Source organism: Schistocerca serialis, chromosome 3, assembly GCF_023864345.2.
Source record: "Schistocerca serialis cubense isolate TAMUIC-IGC-003099 chromosome 3, iqSchSeri2.2, whole genome shotgun sequence".
NCBI classification, from domain to species: domain Eukaryota; kingdom Metazoa; phylum Arthropoda; class Insecta; order Orthoptera; family Acrididae; genus Schistocerca; species Schistocerca serialis.
Window position 1 is genome coordinate 599,117,053 of NC_064640.1, and position 21,672 is coordinate 599,138,724.

At 39.9% G+C, this 21,672-nt stretch overlaps 1 protein-coding gene across 1 annotated transcript; it reads right to left on the reverse strand.

Annotated features, from left to right (window-relative positions):
- Positions 1–2,228: 2,228 nt before the first annotated feature.
- On the reverse strand, positions 2,229–21,537 carry LOC126470477 (sialomucin core protein 24-like). The gene is made up of 3 exons (XM_050098346.1): positions 21,364–21,537; positions 20,579–21,061; positions 2,229–6,244 (listed from the first exon to the last, which is right to left on the reverse strand). The coding sequence occupies exons 1-3, from the start codon at positions 21,500–21,502 to the stop codon at positions 6,150–6,152; spliced, it is 717 nt and encodes a 238-aa protein (XP_049954303.1). The 5' UTR covers positions 21,503–21,537; the 3' UTR covers positions 2,229–6,149.
- Positions 21,538–21,672: the final 135 nt, after the last annotated feature.

The following is a 21,672-nucleotide window of genomic DNA, read 5'->3' on the forward strand; positions in this document are numbered from 1 at the left end:
GGATCCCCTGGGGGGAGGATGTTCGCTTGACACACACTTTAAAGGAGTATACATAAAACAGAACACCAAAGTGCTACATACAGTTATCCAGGAAAGACTGCTCAATGTACAAGAAATTTAAATCTTACTGAATGGAAAGTGCTCTCCAAAACAGATTTTGAACAAACGGTCCACATTTAGTCAGAATGAGTTTCCTGACACTTATGCTCCTTTAGTGGTTTGATATTTTTAATGTCATGTGTTAAAATGTGATGCATTAATACATGGCAGTCAGACCAATTGTGACAAAGGCTCATGGGAAACCAAGGCGACAGCAAGATTTCTTCCGCATGATCCATCTGCCCTCTTCCACAGCAGCAACTGAAGAAAACAATTAATTCATGCACATTTTGAAGTATGCCACCACTGCTGACTGCAATAAACTCATCAGTGGTGCAACATCTCCTCTCTGCCCTTTTATAGCTTTCATCTTGTCAAATTATGAGGGGAATCCCAAAAGTAATGTCTCCATTTTTTTAAGTACATTGACCTGTATTTCTACAATGGTTTACATCAGTTTACAGCTTGAACATTTAGCTATTTTTCGACTGTCACCGTTTCTGTCTATGCATTTTTGTGGACGCTGTGGCAGTTTTTGTATGCCCATGTCATACCAGCTCGCCGCCATGCTGTTCTGAAGGTTATGACCCTCTTCTTTCACCTCGTCGTCAGAGCTGAATCGCTGGGACCACAAACAACACTGACAGGTACTGTGAGACTGAGTAAACTCAAACGGGCAACTCAGAACTGGAGGAGAGAAATGTTGAGCAAGGGCGTACACATTCTCCATGACAACACTCGCCCACACATCGCTCGGCAAACCGTTGCTCTCCTGCAACAGTTTCTGTGGAACATAATCACCCACCCTTTAGTCCTGATTTGGCACCAGTGACTTTCACCTGTTCCCTAGGTTAAAAGAACATCTGGCTGAATAGTGATTCAGCTCCGATAATGAGGTGAAAGAAGACGTTCATAACTTTCTGAACAGCATGGCGGCGAGCGGATATGACATGGGTATTCAAAAACTGCCAAGGTGTCTACAAAAATGCATCGACAGAAACAGTGACTATGTCGAAAAATAGCTAAATGTTCAAGCTGTAAACTGATGTAAACCATTGTAGAAATAAACAGGTCTATGTACTTAAAAGGAGACCTTACTTTTGGTTTTACTCTCATAATTTGAATTTTCTTTTGAATTACTTTACTACCACGAAACTCCAAAAATTCTTTATGTTTATTTTTTTATACACTAAACATAACTACATACTGTTTGTGCCTTTTCACAGATTAGTGTGTTTTCTATATTATTATCATATTGGACAATTTCAGTAAGTGCGTGAGTGTACTACATGCGACAATACTCACTGCAATGAAATTTTAATGGCTTGTTCCGTCACTGTTTTATTGTAGTAAATATAATAAGGTAGAACTTTCTTCAAACTATTTTTGTCTATTTTAGATTTGAAGGTAATTGCTTGAGCAATCGACCTGTTCCATATATCTATGATCAAATCAATTTTTACCTCCACATTTAAAGGAAATACTTATCAACCAGTAACAGTTTTCAGTGTCAATGATCTTGACACTAAAGGATTACAGCAGGAAGTAACCCACTGACCTGAACATTTAGGCAGGCAGGGAAGACATGTTTTACATAATATGAAGGGATTATCTATTAATCACGAAGCCTATATACCATGAGCGAAACAATGTTCAAATGCCTATCTTGTGATGAATTCTATTGGACTGCTTCTTTTTAAGTGCATACACCTGTGAAGTGATTAGAACAATTAAATGTCAAACCAAAGTCTAAAAAAACATTTACATTTAGTGTTTGAAATTTTTGGGTGTGTGTTAAATAAAGTTTCTTAAAAAAAAAAAAAAAAAAATGAACTCCAACTGATGAAGTTCAACAAATTTCAGTTAACTACATTACTTTGTGCCACACACTACTCACAATTTAGCTCTACAACGTATTAGCTGCTTAATCTAACTTACTTAGAAATAAAAAATATGACTGTGACAACATTTGAATCTAGTGTGTGTAGTGTACTTGTGAAACCACTGTGGACTCTCAGCCCGAGTGGTATGAGCCCCCAGAGATGCTTGCTGACTTGACACTGAAGTTACTACACACAGAAAGCCTTAAAGCAACACTTAATCTTAAATAAACAGAACATCTTGTCAAATTTTTGTAAATATATTTATTTAAAACTTATGAATTTAATATACAAACTGTAGAAAAGCAAAATACATCTATGAAAATGGGAATGATGATTCTATTTATATTTAAAACTCAAGCAGTTTCCAGTAAAGCAAATTTTAACAACAGATAAGACTGAAGGGATGCCGACTGCTTTCCCTATTACCTCTGTTTTTGATTGACAGGATGCACATACCAAGGTACAAGGTTTAACTACATTCACATACCACATGCAGTGCACTGAACCCAAAAGTACAGAGTTCTTTTCAAACATTGGAAACAAAATTTTAGCCAGACTTCCATTTAAGTGTTATTGCTTAGTTAAGGACCAGTGAAGCTACAGAAAATTATAATCTAAATTTTATCAATTTTTTCAGTAAGCAAATAATAGGTACTACTCAACAACAAATTAGAAACTTTGCTCATACAATGATTCATATCAAAATAGAAATAACAGCATTAGCTTTAAATGATTTATAGAAATTGGTTGCCTTTCTCAAATTCATACAGAATCTACATAAGATAACACTGAGTAAAATTAACTGTGTTGAATGCTCCTCCAACTCTGATGTGCTCAGTTTGTTTTAGAAGCAATGCACCACTATTTCATCTTGGCCACTTTTTCAATTTATAGACCAACACAGAATATCGTAACTACTATTAAGACATTAAAATTCAAGGAAAATTTGAAACAAATGTGATAATTCTCAAGGCACACACAGAACAATGTTTATCAAGAACATGACGTGCTTTATACTACATGACAAATTTTCTGAACACACACACACACACACACACACACACACACACACACACACACACACAATCAATTTGCATATTTAAGAAACTTTAGGAATACACTCAACACACTAACCAAATGTGTGTGCAAGATCATAAACCACTGAAATGACAATTCTGTTTGAAGCCCCTATTAATTTAAAAATACACAGGAAGGCAACAATAGCTTTCAACACTTCTTTAAATGACCATTTCTGTTCCAGAAGTATTCACATTAACACTTAATATGTAAGTGAACTACATTAAGAGCACTTTATTTTTCCAAGCTAATTCCATTGATACCAATTGAATAATCACCAAGTTACTTTAACATTTTATGCTTCTATTGCTAATTTCATATCCCCGAGATGACAGTTTTCCTAATTGACTTTGCATTACAAATGATATACATCTGGACAGATTGGAAACCAGCAAACAATATTTGTGAAATTTTAACTTTTCACATTTTGCTACTGCAACCTAAAACAGTAGACTGCATTTGCCCCATTTTATTAAGTGTCACAAAATAAAACTGTCTGCTAGTGCAAATGAAACATCTTCACTTTACCTATGAAACTGAGTATCTTTTCATTGAAGCTTTGATAAATGGTGCTTTTTCCTTCACATTATTTTTTACTGTTCAATTGAAATTATGCACTGAAACTTAAGGCACTGTTATGAAGGACTTCCCACCCAAGTAATTTCATTTTAACAATGCATGTAGTCTCTAGATGTTTAACTCTGCATTTGTGTGTAATTGCATATGACAGAAAGTAAATGCAAAGGTCACTTAATAACCAAGGAAAATTAACCCCAATGCACAAACAATGAGCAAGTAGTACAAGGAAGTCCTTGCCAATGAACTATGAACTGAAATAAGCTTACCTGAAAATGCACCATTTATCCATGTGTCAGAGGGCTTCACAATTCATTATGACAAAATGTTATCAAATATCTTTGCATATGATTTAGACAACAAATTCTGCAGCAAAAATACCAGTTTCTTTTTTGCCCTTCAGTAGAATATGTATAAGAATACTTTAAAACTATGAGAAGACAGAAAAGCCATGAAACAAGCCAAACGCTGAAGTTCTGAATCTGTTTGCAGTGCCTAAATGTCTTCAAATGAAGTACCCCATAATAGATTACATGTAACAAAGGAACAAAGAATTTCGTCCAGAATAATGAATATATATAATAATCATTAATGACTGGCCCTTTCAGAAAGGTAATCATCGAGAAAAGTCTAACCACACTAACTGCAAAGACCTTTCCAGAACAATTTATTTATTATACAATGCTGTCACAACTGACCACTGCACTGCCAGATGAGAATCAAATTTAAGTACTCCAACTGGCCTAAAGGAACTTCTAAGACAAAACAAATCATGATAAGATAATGATGGCTAAACAAAAACAAAAAATCTTTTCAGATCAAATATCCAGCTTTCAAATTTTAACACTCCAAATGGTACATGTGCACTTACAAAAGAGCTTCCACTATATAAAACTGTGCAGAAAAAAGTTATTGAGAGTAACTGCAAATCGTACTCCTGATGATACAGAAGGATTTTCTTCAATTACAGATTTATAGCACACCAATGCTTTCATTAACATTATTATAATACACTGAATTTGCAAAATAACTACATGTGAGGAGCCAACTAATAAAATTTATTTTCTACAAGCCTGCCAAATTGTGCACAGCAATTTAAGCAACACACATGCCTTCTCTCAGGCCCATTTCAACTCATACCAACCGTAATGACTGACACACACACACACACACACACACACACACACACACACACACACACACACACACTTAACTTCAATATCACAGATTTCAGTCTTCAGAACTTGCTGAACATGGCTGAAAGGAGTTGGAAAGAAATACTTTTGTTCAGGGTTAGATCTCCAGACATTGCCTCAAGCAAGGCTGCCTCTTGCTGGCTACACAAAAATAAAGTGTGAGTAGTAGTACTCATTAATTCAAAAAATAAGAAACAGTTCAGCTTCAAATTTCAGGACAACTGCCTGACACTGTGATATCTGTAGTTTGAATTCCTTTTAGCTAGCTCAACTGAGCACTGAACCTACCACTAAGGACATAACCAACCTACACTGTTTACAGAAAAACAACTCGTGCCATGGCTTACATTTCACTGAAATGTCTGGCAGAAAAAAAATTTAACAAAAACAAAAAATACCTTACTATTATGGACGCCAGTAACATATGACAATCATTCACACACTCCACTCTTATTACTTATCCCATAACAATCTTAATTAAATATTTTAATGTGATCACAGACTGTATCCTAACTGTACATAAATGTTAAGGAGTTGAGATTGTGATGTAAGCAGATTTTCATGTCTGTAAGCCAGGATATTGCTGAAGTATATGAAATTGGAAGTTGAAAAATATGGACCAAAAATAGTCATTTTTCATGCAGTACATTGTTAATATCCAGGTGGTAGCTTTACTATGCAGACAGTTTTCATCATCACATCACTATAATCTGCATTTAAAACTGACCTGTCAAACATTCTCAACAAGCTAAAATGTTGAAAGGGGAAAGAAAAAATATTATGAAAACAAAACTGTGTTACATCTTTTTACAGCAACAATTACAATTTGTGGTTGCACATAGAATATAAAAAATGTGCAGTGAATGCAACTTGTGACTTATTACATACTTTATATGCTCTCAATTTGCCTGGAAAAACATCTATACACAAATCAGTGTCAACTCTGTACAGTAACCACAAAGCAGACTTGAGCAAAGCATTTTGCAAATACACTGATCAAAAAATATACATTCGTAACTGTACAGGCAGGCATGATGTAAATACATGAGAATTTAATCTCATCACAACCACCACTGACATCTCAAAATGTATGCCAATTAAGCATTTTAACATCTATACCCTAAGTTCCCATAATAACAGACAGTGGTCAGTAATCAAGACAATTTTAACTATTATTTTACGTGTAAGTGAGATTCTATAAATGTATTGGAAATAGGATCTATAAACATTTGTTCCAGAGATTTCTGTATAAAGTAACTTTTACACAAGCAAAATATGACCTCTTGATATTCCAATTCCAAAATAACGACACAGTCAATTAAAGAGTGTGATAGTTCCTTTCTGTACGAGCTTTGTAGAACTTGAAAGCCACAAATCCAATTGCCATTGTGCCCAAAGAAAGCACAATTCCACCTGAAATTTAAAACAAAAATATTAGTCTGAAGACTTATTAAAATTACTATCAAATTTCATATTCACATTAAGTTATAATTTACAACAGGCACGCAATATTTGATATTTAATGAAGTTGTTAGTGACTAAAGGAGTACTAATAGAAGTTTTCCACAACCTTACTGCACTGTACAGTGAATTTACTTTCCCATAGAAAGTCTATACTGAAGCAAAAAATTCAGTCAACTTGCTTACAATAAACGAATTTTCAATGTTCCTACTAATGAGAAAAGTCAACTCACTAAGCACAAATTTCCCTCGCTATAATAAATCCTGCACAACATATTTCTGATGTAATTTTAATAACTTCACACAACATTACTGTTCTGTACCTCAGTAAAATTAGGTAGGGTTAGAAAGCAAACCATATGTTCTCTTATTCTGACGCCGTATCATGTTAGTTTTAGATGGGGACAGGCTGTTTTGAGCTCTAGTTGCTCTAGATGTTGACTGATACACACTTAGTGATAGATGTTTCACCACCAGGTCAAGCTCAGCACCTGGCATTACTGTCTGCTGTGGTCACCAGCAGCCACATAGTATGAGGCTACTTTTATGGCAATGCTAACCATTACTGAATGCCTCAAACATTTTTTAGTCAATTTTTTTTGCTTTGCGTTTTGAGTAGCCTGCTGCTCATTCTCTTATTTTAAAATAAGTCTCAGGTCTGTCACACAGTTTGATTACATTGTGACCCGTGAAAGGAAAGGGGTCACTGGTGCTCGTAAAATGATGCACAATGTGCTGCAATGCCCCAAGGTGAAAAAAATGAACAGAAAAAATATCTACACACCATCACACAGGCCCATAAAAGAGCAGCCACTTCCACTGGCTAAAGTCTGTGGCACCTACACATTATTAGGAATTTTGCCAGCTCTCATCCTCATGAACTGTCAGACTGCTGGGAAGAACAAGCCAGTTTCAGTTACATCTAATCTGTACTGTAAAAGTGTATAGTTTTTTATATTCAACACTGCAGCAGTTAGGTTCGAATTACTTTATTTTTATTTGGAGATGGGGCAGTATCTCTAGAAATGACAAGTCTAAGGGATTTGTATGGAGATCCATCTGTTCCCAGAAGATGGCGGCACTGCTCTGGCAGTCATGTTTCCTTGTGCACATTAAGAGTATTAGGGGTGCTTCCAAAGACTTATCTTGACAAGTCATGGGTCAATAGCAACTTAACATGAAGCTGCTTTTAGCAGAAACCTAAAGACTTGACGGACATCACAGTGTGGTGAACTGCCTCCAGAAGAATTATAGTGGGAACGGTTGGATCAAGAAACAGATCTGATGCAAGCAGAGCTAAACCTGAACAAGGAGAATATCTTGACCAAATGAATTCTGCGAAGTTCAAGGAATGGTTTTCAGAGATGGTGCTTCCAAATCTCCTGCCCAATCCTGTCACTGTTATGAACAATGTTTTCTATTGTAGGCAAACGGACAAAATACCACCAGTGAATTACTCAAGGCTGCCGACTGAATGGTTACAAAAGAGGGGGGTAGAATGCAATGACAACATGGCAAAGGCTGAGATGTATGCCGTAGTGCAAGTACAGAAATCTCATGAAAAGACAACTTTGACAAATTAGCTAAAAGCCTCAGAAGCAGCGTGCTTCACCTTCTGTCAGACAACTGCGACCTGAGTGCAATTTAATGGGCATAAACAAAGATTAACTATAACAGGCAGCGTAAGGCGTCTGACTAACATGACCGCATAAAACCTTCAGGAACTCTTATGCTGTCTCTCATTCTGTTACTGCAAATGACTGGTAAAGGCATTGGTGTGTGTGTGTGTGTGTGTGTGTGTGTGTGTGTGTGTGTGTGTGAGAGAGAGAGAGAGAGAGAGAGAGAGAGAGAGAGAATAATACAACAGAAGCACCATGAAAGTGATTAACCTAAGTTGTCAAATATTTTACACAACATCTAAGCACATTATAAGTCTTATTTAGTCAATTACATTGGCTGTCAAATATCCGTAATTTGTTTTTTATCAAACGTAATTTGCCTATAATTTTGTATTGTTTCTGATAACTGATACAGATTTTTTTCTCAATAGATGATTTAGTATTCTTTTCAGAACACATTTCAGAAGATCATTTAACCAAGTGAGGAAATGGGACCTACAGTTTGACAAATAATCTGAACCACATGTCATTTCAGATAAGTTTTCACTCTAGTGACAGGTAAAGTCTTGATTGCAGAAGCAGGGAACATGGGTGCAGGCTATTTGTCCTTCAAGAGGGAGGCACAGATTGACACACACACACACACACACACACACACACACACACACACACACACACACACACTGATCTGTCCTCGACTGGTCAAGGTCCTCATTTGTTGCTTTCTGAGGCAGCTGCCGTGATAGTGTCTTAACTAATCAATGGTATTACACCATCAAACAAAAATATTCTTACACGTCATCCAAAATCAGATCCTAGAATAAAAGCAGTAAAGCTAAGAACATGTTATGGCCATTTATGAACTACAAAATAAGGAACCTATTCACTTACCCGTATCTGAGAAGTGGGTAGAGAAAGGGGAATTTTATTATTGACATTTAAAGAGAGTTATGTAACTGTGACCAATGAAACTTCACACCACATTCAATGATTAGAAAAAATAATCCACAGCCCACCAGACTAGCAAAAAGGACAAATTCCTTTCTTTCTAAATGGAAATGTATGTCACAAATACACTGAAGCCATCCAGGGTCAACAATTTTATGAAGTTGAAGGGAGGAATTCAATTGTGCAGAGCCAATGGAATTAGTTTAGGAACTAGACACTAAAAGCAGTAGACGAGTTCTGCTATCTAGGCAGCAAAATAACTGATGAAGGCCTAAGTAAAGTATATAAAATGTAGAGTTTAAATGGCAATGAAAGTGTTTCTGAATAAGAGAAATTTGTTTATATGCAATACAGATATGTTAGCAACTCTTTTCCGAAGGTGTTTGTATAGAATATAGCCCCACATGGAAGTAAAACGTGATGAAACAGTCTGGACAAGAATAGACTAGTGGGTTTTGAAATGTGTTGCTACAGAAGACTGTAGAAGATTAATGGGTAGATTGTGTAACTGATGAGGGGCTACTGAATAGAATTTGTGGGACACGAAATTTGTGGTACAACTTGCATAAAAGAAAGGGGCAGTTATTGGAAACATTCTGAGACATCAAGTCATCACCTATTTAGTACTGGAGGGGAGTGTGGAGGGTAAAAATGGTAGAAGGATATCAAGACATGAATACCGAAAACAGATTCAGAAGGCTGTAGGTTGCAGTAGTTATTCAGAGATTAAGAAGCTTGTTCAAGATGGGGTAGCATGGGGGGCTGTATCAAACCAGCCTTCAGAATGAAACAACAATGACAAACTGAGGACCTGGAGATCTGTGGTACAATAAAATTTACACAACAAACGACAAATAAATTGACATACGAATTCTGCAGTCCTAAATTACTTCTGAACTACATGTGGCTTTGAACACCTATGATAAAACAAGAACAGATCATTTGAGAGGAAGTAAAAATTTTCAGTTACAGATTTATATCGAGACACACCTGATTAAATTGAGCAAAAAGTGCAGTATCTTAGATAAGTATGATTAAATGGACAGATGGAAGGGGCTACCTAACAATGGAACTTACGTAAACATTTAAATAATGTTGCTGGTATGAAGAAAGCAAAAGAAAATCTCAAATGAGACAAGGTACCAATTAAAAGATAGGGTGGCAATAGGAACAAAACAGTATGCTGAATTAAGCTTCATTATTCTTTTAAGTCTTCAACAGTACACGAGAAGATAGTGAATTTTGATTTAAGAAGAACAATCAGAAACAATGAATGTATAAAGGAAATTGGAAACGGTTGGCTTATTTTTCGCGGCACAATGGCCAGGTGCAATTCTTTGAACTTGACAGCACTACAGCAACTTTCATCTGTGTCCCCAATCTGCACTATTTAACCAATTGAGGAAAGGGGACCTACAGTTTGACAAAGAATCTGAACCATGTGTCATTCCAGATAACTTTTCACACTAGTTACAGGTGATGTCTTTATTAAATACAGACTGATAATTTATGTAGTTCTACCAGGATTTTACCCCAAAACCTCCATTTTCAGGCAACCACTTTGCCACTAAACCACTTGGCCTGACACTGGTAAACTATACATTTTATGCAGCACAGTAAGCAAGAAGATGAAATCTTAGAAGCATGCCAAAATCTCTTTAAATATTCAAGAAACAAAAAGACTTTAAAATTAAATTACACTTTCTCAATTGAAGTAATGTCAGAAGTACTACAGTAAATGTACAGTGTAGTTATTTTTATTTTTCTGAGATGTCATTACAATAGAACATCCTCATTTGTTGGTATCCATAACACAAAAAAATATATTTACAGTCTGATGTTTACTCAAGTACATCATTTATTCTAACTCTGTTAAACTGAATTGGCTGTTTCTCAGTCTCTTTAAATTCAGTTAAAGAAGGTTCTGCAGTAGTTGGTTTGAAAGGGAAAATTCCCTTTGCGCAGAGTCTGCTTAAATGGTTGCTTATGGATGGTTGCTTTTGTAATTCTTGGGAGTACAAAGTCATCTTTGGAGAAATACTGGTCTAAAAATGAACAAAAGATTAAGCGAATTTTGGGGAGGGGAAAGGTACGATTCTCAGGGGTAAAACTAAAGTGTTTTATGATTACTGGTGCAAAATTAAGTAAGTGCATAAGATTTGTATTGCAAATCTATAATGCTGTTACTGGAAAACTAGTTCACCTCCAAGAGTAAAAACAGTTATTACCTACACCAAAGAACAATCCAAGTGAATTTTTAAGTAGTGTTAGCATAGTGAAGAGGGTTAATATTACAAGAGAGGACAATGGAAGGAACTAGAATGCAGCATATCTACCCCTGCGAGACTTTTGGTGAATATAATACATAGGACACGATCAAGAATGAGTTTAGCAACTGCAATTTTGGTTGGCTGGATTAAAAGAGGGGGAAAGGGACCTTGTTCTGAATAAAACAAACCAGACTGACAACTCAAAACTGAATGAAAGGAAAAAATCACAAGAACGATGAAGGGAAGCAAACATGTAAATGGACAAAAAGGGGACAAGGAAACCACAGAAACGCAAGAAACCGCACGAAGAGATTAAAACGATAAAGTAGATTACCATGTCTGGCTGACCATGAGAATAAAAGGGAGAGGCCAGCCACTCCACAACACATTAAAACCTCCACCCTAGAAGCACTAGGCTGTAGGACACACAGCGACAAAGGACATGCGTTAAAACTTTAATCAGATGATAAAACCCACCCTCACGAATAAAACATAAAACTAAATCAGCCAATGATAAATTATCTGATAAAATTAGCAGCAACGAGTACAGTAACCCAAGATTTCGTCGCTGGGCAGTCAAAGTGGGACAGTGTACCACAATATGGACCACTGTCAACCGGGTGCCGCACCGACACTCAGGAGGGTCTTCACGGTGCAGAAGGCAACTGTGGGTCGTCCAAGTGTGGCCAATGCAGAGCCGGTAGAGGACAACTGATTCCCTGCAAGAGCCCTGCATGGAAGACTTACACACATTGGTGGTCTCCTTAATGACACACAGTTTGTTGTGTGTACTGTTATGCCATTCCATCTCCCAAAGCCGAAAAATCCTACAGCGTCAGTCAGAATGCAGGTCAGGTTCAGAGATGCTCATTTCCAGAAGCGGTTTCCACTTAGCCTGTTTGGCCAGCCAGCCTGTCTGCAAGTTCGTTGCCTGGGATCCAACGTGTCCTGGGTCCACACAAACACCACTGAACAATGGGCCCAGTCCAGGACATAGATGGACTCTTGGATGGACGCTACCAAAGGATGGTGAGCGTAGCACTGGTCGATAGCTTGTAGGCTGATCAAGGAGCCAGTACACAGAAGAAACAATTCCCTGGGGCAAAGTGCACAAGAGATGGCCACCAGCTCTGAAGTAACACACTGCAGCCATCGGGCAAGGAATGCTGTTCAAAACGGCCTCCGTGGATCTTAGGGTCATGCAAAAGGTCCAGACAAATCTGAGGCCTACGTGTACACCATGGAGGTGTATGTGGATGGACCTGGATGGGAGGTGGTAAAGGAAAGGACTCCAGTTCAGACAGAAAGAATCGCATGCAAATCACAATCTTTAGCCCTGACCTGGGCTGCCGAAGAACTGCTACAAGTGGAAAAAGGAGATGAAATTTGGATGCTCAGGAAAACTATGAATGAGTGCAATGTAACTGGTGAGCAGTTGTGCACGTCGTCTCTGCAATGGAGGGACTCTGGCCTCCGCCAAGACACTGGTCACTGGACTCTTTCTAAAAGCTCCCATTGCTAGGTCAACGCCACAGTGGTGCACTGGGTCGAGTACACACAAGGCTGAAGGTGCCGCTGAACCATAAACCAGATTCCCATAGTCAAGGCGGGATTGAACAAGGGCTTTGTAGAGCTGCAGCAGTGTAGAGCAATCTGCACCCCAGTTGGTGTTGCTCAGGCAGTGGAGGGCACTGAGGAGCTGCCAGCACTTCCGCATAAGCTGACAAAGGTGAGGTAGCGAAGTCAATCGGGCATTTAAAACCAGTCCTAAGAATCGCTATGTCTCCACTACAGTGAGTGGATTGTCATGAAGGTAAAGTTCTGGTTTCGGATGAATGATATGATGTGATGTGGACAGAAGAGCATGCCACAAACTGCATGTCATGGGCGAGCCCCCATGACTGCATCTTGTGAATCGCTATATGTAGGGGCCACTCGGCAACACCAGTACTGGAGGAGCAGTACGAAATGCCAAAGCAATCCACAAACAGAAAAGGTGAGACTGACAGCCCTACAGCTGCTGCTAGACCGTTAATAGCCTCTAAAAATAGAGAGACACTCAAGACGGAGCCCTGAAGACCACCATTCTCCTGAATACAGGAGGAAACTATGGGAAGCACCAACTTTGACACGGAAAATATGGAGTGACAGGGAGCTTCGGATAAAAACTGGGATAGGGGCCCGGAGACACTACTCATACTATGTGGCAGGATATGCTGTTGCCAGGTTGTGTTGTATGCTTTACGTAAGTCAAAAAAGACGGCATCCAGATGTTTATGTCTGGAAAAGGCTGTTCGGATGGCAGACTCGAGGGACACAAGATTATCGGTGGTAGAGTGACCCTGGCAGAAGCCGCCCTGCCATTGAGCCAGTAGGCCATGTGACTCCAGGACCCAACCCAACTGCCAACACACTATACGTTCCAGCATCTTACAAAGGAAGTTTGTGAGGCTGATGGGCTGGTAGCTATCCACGTCAAGGGGGTTTTGACCAGGTTTGAGCACCGGAATGATGATGCTCTCCCGCCAGTGCAATGGAAAGATGTCATTGCACCAGATCCGGTTGAAGATTACAAGGATAAGTTGCTTGTAGTCAGAAAAGGTATGTTTAATCATCTTAACTGTGGATCCAATCCAGCCCAGGAGCTGTGTCGGGGCAATGAGCAAGAGCACTGAGGAGCTCCCACTCCACAAGTGGTGTGTTATACAGTGCACTGTGGTGTGGGGTGAACAAGAGGACTTTCCTTTCCATCCGCTGTACAAGCGAAGTGCTCAACAGCAGATAACACGCCATTGATGTTAATGCCAGAGACACCTGTTGGGGTGTGGTACCCAAAAAAACGTCTCATCTTCGTCCAGACTTGGAAAGGTGATTTATGGCTCCCAATGGTTGACACGTACCTCTCCCAACACTCATGTTTGTCATTTTATAAGCTGGCATGCACAGGCACGGAGCTGCTTAAAGGCTATCAGATGCTCTAGGGAAGGGTGCTGCTCATGCTGCTGTAGAGCTCGATGATGCTCCTTAATTGCTTCAGAAACTTCCGGCAACCACCAAGGGACTCTTTCGCCAGGGCATCCTGAAGAACAAGGGATCGCATTTTCTGCTCAGAAACGATTGTGGTAGTCACCTGCTCAACCATCACATCGATGTTACCATGTGGGGGAGAGCCAATGGTGACATCAGAGGTGAAAGTTTCCCAGCCCACCTTGTTTAAAGCCCATCTGAGCAGGCTTCCATGGGCCTGATGCCGGGACAGTGACAGGAAGATGGAGAAGTGGTCACTACCACACAGGTTGTCATGTGCACTCCAGTGGACAGATGGGGAAGTCCTGAGCTGCAAACTAATAAATCAATGGCCAAGTAACTACCTCAAGCCACACTGAAATGTGGCGGCCCCAGTTTTTAAGAGGCAGAGGTTGAACTGAGACAGTAAAGTTTCGACATCTCTGCCTCTACCAGTAAGCACGCTGCCACCTCATGGGTGTTAAAATCTCCCTAAAGTGGGAAAGGTTTAGGGAGTTGATCAACTAGTGCAGTTAATACATTCAGGGATACTGCACCATCTGGAGGAAGATATGCACTGCAGACAGTTATTTCCCGTATCATTCTTATCCTGAAACCCACAGCTTCAAGAGGGGTTTGAAGGGGCACAATTTCCACTACAGACTGAGTTTAGGACATAAACACTAACTCCACCTGACATGTAGTCACTATTGTTCCTGTAATATCCCTTATAGCCGCTGAGGACATGGGTCCACATTGCCGGGAACCAGGTTTCCTGGAGGGCAATGCAGAAAGCGGGTGTAAAGCTTAACAGTTGCTGTAGCTCAGCCTGGCAGTGGAAAAAACTGCTGCAATTCCACTGGAGGATGACATCTTGAGACTGGGAAGGCATGGAACATTCACTGAGGCAGTTTACACCTCAGGATCAACTGCTGCCACCAAGCGTTTTGCTTGAGCTGTCTATATCCATTGTGTCTGAGGGTCCAGAAAGATCCAGGTCCTCAGCGGACACAACAATCTCCACCCCATTTTCAGACACAGAGCTTGTAGGTAGCGGTGGTGTGGGTGCCACCCCAAGTCCCTTGTTCTTTGAGGTCTTATTTTTCTATTTCTCATGTTGTTCCTTGGGTTTCCCTGGCTGGGAGGACTTCACTGAATCAGTCTCCGGGACTGAGTATGAGCGTGAAGCCACACGACCAGCTGCTTTTTGGCTCTTCAGCCACTGGTGGGTGTCATCTTTCCCACTAGCAGGAACATGGGAAGGGAGTGACCCAAGGGGCACCTTCCTAGCAAGAGGGGCCGAAGAAGCCTTATGCTTCTCTGGCTCGAAGTGGGGACTGAAATCCCCGATGGTTAGGGGGAGGGTTGCTCCCAAAGTAGGTGGTGCAGGAGCAACAGGGAGGGAAGTGCCCCACTATCAAGGGGGCAGGTGTAGTCTCCCAGTTCTGAGAGGCGACAGGAATTCGAAGAACTGATGGGGCAACAACTGTTCTTGTAGCGGCGGTGTATGAGGTGGTCATAGCCACATGATGTAGGCGCTCAAATTTCCTCTTAGCCTTAGTGTACGTCAGTCAGTCCAAGGTCGTATATTCCACGATTTCCTCTCTTTCTATAAAATCCTGCAGTCTGGCGAGCAAGGTCAATGATGCTCTCCACAGTTGACACAGATGTGAGGCGGGGCACAGAGAGTATTGGAATGTGAAGCACATCCATAATCCCAACAGGTGATGCTGGAAGTACATCGGGAAGACATATGGCCAAACTTCCAGCACTTAAAGCACCACTTTGGGGGAGGGATATATGGCTTTACGTCACAGTGGTAGACCGTCACCTTGACCTTATTGGGTAATGTGTCACCCTCTAAGGCCAAGATGAAGGCACCGGTCACAATCTGATTACCTATGTGGATGTGCCAGACGAAATGGACACCTCGTCACTCTAAACTGGAATGCAGTTCATCGTCAGACTGAAAAAGAAGGTCCCTGTGAAATGTGATACCCTGGATCATATTTGAGCTATTATGGGGCATGATAGAAACAAACATCTACCAGCTTGTCACAGGCGAGTAGTGCCTGTGACTGGACAGAGGATGCTGTTTTGATGAAGACTGACCCTGACCGAATTTTGGACAAGCCCTCCAGCTCCCCAAACTTGTCCTCTAAATACTCCACAAAAAACTGAGGTTTCATTTACAAGAAAGATGCCCCATCAACTCTCATATATTTGAGGTACCGGGTTGAATGAACTTTGCTGTCATCCTTAGCCTTGTGTTCCTCCCATGGTGTGGCCAGGGGGGGACGACAATTTGGGGTCGTATCTCTTAGCATTGAAGTTAGACCTTGAGACCTTGACCGCTTAGAGACTGCTGGTGTCTGACCACCAGCAAGAGATGACGTACTATGTTTCATGGCGTGTAATCCACCCTGATGCTACCTCCTCCGAGCAGGGGCCCTCCCCACAGGCACCACCCAACCGCAGCAGAGGCCACCTGGCAGGATGGCCATTGCCACGAGTCTCTATGCCGCGGGGCGACAGGCTTCTACTCCTCGGCACATGTGGGGAGTTAATGATGCAGTCATCAGCTGGGCGATCCGTGTGTTGTCAGGGGGCTACAACCAACAGTATAAATGGTGGCCCCCACCACAACAGACTGGCTACCGTGCTGGATATGAGGTGCAAGTCCATGGTCATCGTCAGCACAGAAAGCGACACTGCATAGTGCATGATGGAAAACACACACAGGAAGGTGCCCTCTTCCAAGAGATAGAGAACGGGTGGGACTGCAACGCAACGACGTGAAAGTGGGCTAAAGATCTCAAAGCACGATGGACACGATGCACCATGAAAGGCACCCTTCCCAATTGGCTCACTCTTTGCGGAAAATTTTGAAGAATGGAGGTCAAACTCTACAGGGGACCATCACATGAAGGCCACAACATGTCTCACTCCTTTTGGTCTCCTCTTACAACAGGCAGGAATACCTTGGGCCTATTCTAACCCCCTGGACCTGCAGGGGTAATCTGCAAGTTTAATGAATTTTATTAATGGTCACATAATCCAAGATGCTACCAATGTGGGGAAAAATTATAAAAGTAATTGTGAAACTAAATATTTCATCAGTTGGAGCCTGCAATAGGGCAAAGCCAAAGGGTCACCAATCATTAATACTCAAATGGCTAAAAGCAGAATCAAGAGATCAATCTTAAATTAACAATGTCACCCTAAGAGAAACAGATGAAGCACAGTAATAATATAGTGACTGCAATAGAAAAATGTTGGAGGTGCCTTGTTTCATGGTATGATTAACAGTGGAATATGAATTATGAGTATGTATTTTTGAAATTTCCTGGTAGATTAAAACCATGTGGCAAACTGACTCCATTACAGGACCTTCACCTTTCACAGCCAAGTGCTCTACCAACTGAGTTACCTTAGCACAACTCACAACCTGTTGTCATTGCTTTACTTTTAGCAATACCCTAATTCCTACCTTCCAAACTTAATTCTAGAAACCTCCAGACCATGGCTAAGCCATGGATCCACAGTATCCTTCCTTCCTTCCTTCCTTCCAAGCCTACTAGACTTTCACAGAATAGGTCCACGGCATTTAGAATGTAGGAGATGAGGTACTGGCCGAAATAAAGCTTTGAGGATGGATCATGGGTTGTACTTAGGTAGCTCAGTTGGAACCACTTGCCTGCAAATGTGGAAGGTCACAGTGTATTGTCCTAGTCTGGCTCTCAGTTTTTAATCGGACAGGAAACTTCGCATCAGAGCAAATTACGCTGCAGAGTGAAAAATTAATTTTAGTTTTGTCTGTCTTTGCACTAAAATTAATCAAAAATTATTTTAGAGACCTAATTTTTTATGTGGTAGTAGAGAGGACTTTGACAATGCTGAGGAGGAAATCTTTTGAATTTGTCTGTGATTGTAATCACAGAAGAGTCTAAACTGGAGAAATTATGGAACAGCTCAGTTTCTAAACGAAGAAACAAGAAACTAAACTCCTTGAGTGTCAACTATAAAAGGAAACAAGTTTGTTAATTCAGATAATTTTTCCAAGAGAAGAAACTAATGAAGATTGTTATAAGAAGAAAGAAGAAGAGTTTCATTCAGTTTTATAGGTACATAGAATATTTTACAATGTTTTGGCTATGTATCTAGGACAGTGCTGCTTTTTCCGACACTTCAGCTCATAACCTTACAGCCAGCTTCAATATTTAAACCAGTTGACAACACTGCGACTGATGCTCTTGTGGCCAATAGTTCTCATGCACACACATTTAGTCCACACTACAGTGTAGCAGCCTTCGAATATCTTCTCTAAAGTGAAGATTTCTTGTACACTGTGCGAACTATTTTACTTTGATGGGCAGATTCTCTCAAGAGTTTTATACAGGTGTATTTCATTCTTTTCTGTGCTGGAGGTAGATTCACTACAGGCTTTTTAATTTGATTGCTTTATCTGTAAATCTGTTACTTTATTATTGGAATAATCACTATGTGGACGATGTAGCCTATTCTACACCATATTTTAAATCTGTGAGACGATTCTATGCTGATTACATTTATATGTTTTGACGATGCCATTATGGCCGTATCACTTTAGGGCATGGTGCGAAAAAGATCTGAGGATGGTCACACACACACACACACACACACACACACACACACACACACACACACACACACACTCTCACTCTCTCTCTCTCTCTCTCTCTCTCTCTCTCTCTCTCTCTCTCTCTCTCTCTCTCTCTCTCCCTCCCTCTCTCCCCCCCCCCCCCCCCCCCTTCGTGGACATTTCTTACTATTGCCAATCTGTATTTTTATCCTCTACTTCTGCTCTCGTATGTTACTTTGCTACCTTAATATCATCATCCTTGTTCGATACTAAATATTCCATCTTAAAATTTCTTTATGAAGATGGTCAATTTAAATGCTCTTCCCAAGTACTTTGCTGACTCAGAATTACAATGTCATCAGCAATGCTGAAAGGTTTTATTTCTGCACACTAAACTAATTCCTTCCCAATTTCTTCTGCACCATCTTATGAACCACAAAGACTGCACATGCACAGACACCTACACATCCTCTCCCCCACCTCCCTAACTGAAATGTTTATGGGGTGTCACACGACACCCTCAAAGTAATTAATAATATAGGCTCAAAGTTTATTAACATCCCCAAATGCTTTAAGAAGTGCCTACAAAACTCTGAAAATTTATGATAATTATGCATTTGCTGTGTAAGTGTGTAAATTGCAAATTGCCTTGGTACAGTACATCTTACGTCTAGTAAAATTTTAAAAACACACGAAGGTATCAAAAGTTAAGATTGTAAGATAACATTAAGAATTACTTTGATAACTAGGTTGATTTATCTTAATAATTTGATGTAGTATATTTCTTCAAACATAGATTCTGTTTACTCAAAGTTATTATTGAACTTTCAATTTTATGTCGTCATCCCAGAATTTTAGATAGCTACTGAGCAACAAATTGTGTTCCACCAAATGAAGGAAGTAGAGTACCTGAATTCTGTAGCAACATTTGCTACAAATTACAAATTAACTCAGTAACTTCACATCTACTTTTCTTAATGTATGGCACATAAGGTTTATAATTGAAACAGCAACCAGCCCCACGTATGGTTTAACAATTTATTTGGATCAAATTGTGACCAGTTTTGGATTTTTTCCACATCCATCTCCAAATTATTTTTACACACTTGTTTTCTTGCTGGGGCCTTGCTTTGTATCCATTACTGGTTTGCTGCACTGCTGTGTACTTCTGGGTAACTAAATCACTCGATGTTTTTGTTATGAATTTTAAAATAAATGTATTTTTTATGTGCACTATCAGAGCTGTTCAGTTATATGAACAATACATCACACCATTCTGATTAATGGCAGCGCACAAATATTTACAAAGCATGGCCCAGCTTCAAATAACTAATGTAGTTAACAAAATGAAGACATGTAACAACCACCTGAAGAAGAATCCAAAACAGGTCATGATCTGATCCAAATAAACCATACTTGTGGCCGCTTATTGTTTCAATTATAAACCTTACAGTATTACAGCCACAGTTCTCAGCAAGTCAAAATAGCTCTATATAATGCATGTTTTCAATACCACCAAGCAACCTCTTATTGTATCAAGGTTTCATAAGACATTTTACAAAAACTGGACAAATAACAAAGTGCTGGAAACAAACATTGTTGAAATACATAGCTCTTTCTCAACATACAGAAGACAGGCCACACAAAATATCACCAAAAGGGTTTTAAGTAAATTAGAGCCAGTCTGACAATTCAACCTGGTGCACCACACCCAGGCCTTATAAGAACACATTCTGCAGGTTAGTGTCACACAAATTAAAAGGCATTTAATCTCTAAGTGAGAAAGCATGTAATAATAAGTACTGGCGAAAATAAAGCTTACCAATGAAGCTTGGGCCATCAAATCTGCGATCTTTTACTGGAATTGACTGAGTTGACGTTTCTACAAATGGGATTGGCGAAGTAACAATTGGTTTTGATGATGTTGACGTGGGTAATGTTGTTGGTTCGGTATTCGATGAACTGTTGGTTGTAGTTGTACTAGCAATAGTAGTTGTAGTTGGTGATGAGTCAGAACTTGAGCTCTGAGTTGTAGTAGTATTAGCAGCAGTTGTTGTTGGAACATTATGAGTTTGTGCAGAACCATTCATGCTGGTAGGAGCTACAGTAGTAATGTTAATGCTGCTGGATAAAGTGGTACTTGGTGTCGCGCCAGGTGCAAGAGGTGGCACTTCCCCATTTGTAATTACGGTGCTTCCAACAGGTACTAAGGTGGTTGGCACGTCATCACTTCCAGGTTTCCCATTATTCAGCGGTACAGCGGTTTTACTGTCTGAACTTTTATTCTTTGTCGACGCGTCGGGTGCTGTAAAAAAAAAAAAACAATATTGAAATGAGTCTAGCGTTAAAAATTCTGCGCGAATCTCTCTTTGACAGCACGAAACAAACGCATAGACAAGAAATTCAGAAATTAAACCAAAGTGTGCGGTAAATATAAAGTCACTGTGTCAACAACATTCCCTTTAGTTCGCATGCGCGAAAACCAGATAATTTTTTAAAGGACAAGGAAAAACTGGATAAAGGGGGCTTCTCACGCGTAACTTACGTCATTCTGACACAGAGACCTCTGGAACAATTACAAAACAATCACGACTGCAAGATACTCACAAGCTCCAGCAGGTTTAGCTTCAACATAATGAGAAATGGCTAGAATGGAAAGAAAAACCACTATAGGAAAACCCTTCATCTTTACTGCCACGATGCTTACGACGCACAACTTCTGATACGCAAGAGCAACTTCACTCATTCACCACTACAGCGAATCCTAAGATTCTAATAACTCTATCACAGATGTTTATTGAGATCATTCAATAATTTGGAACAAAGGGCGAACTGCAATTGAGAGAAATTTAATTACTGTGTCGTACTGCACGCACGTTACCAAACTTTCTGTAAGTCTTTCTAATATTACAACAA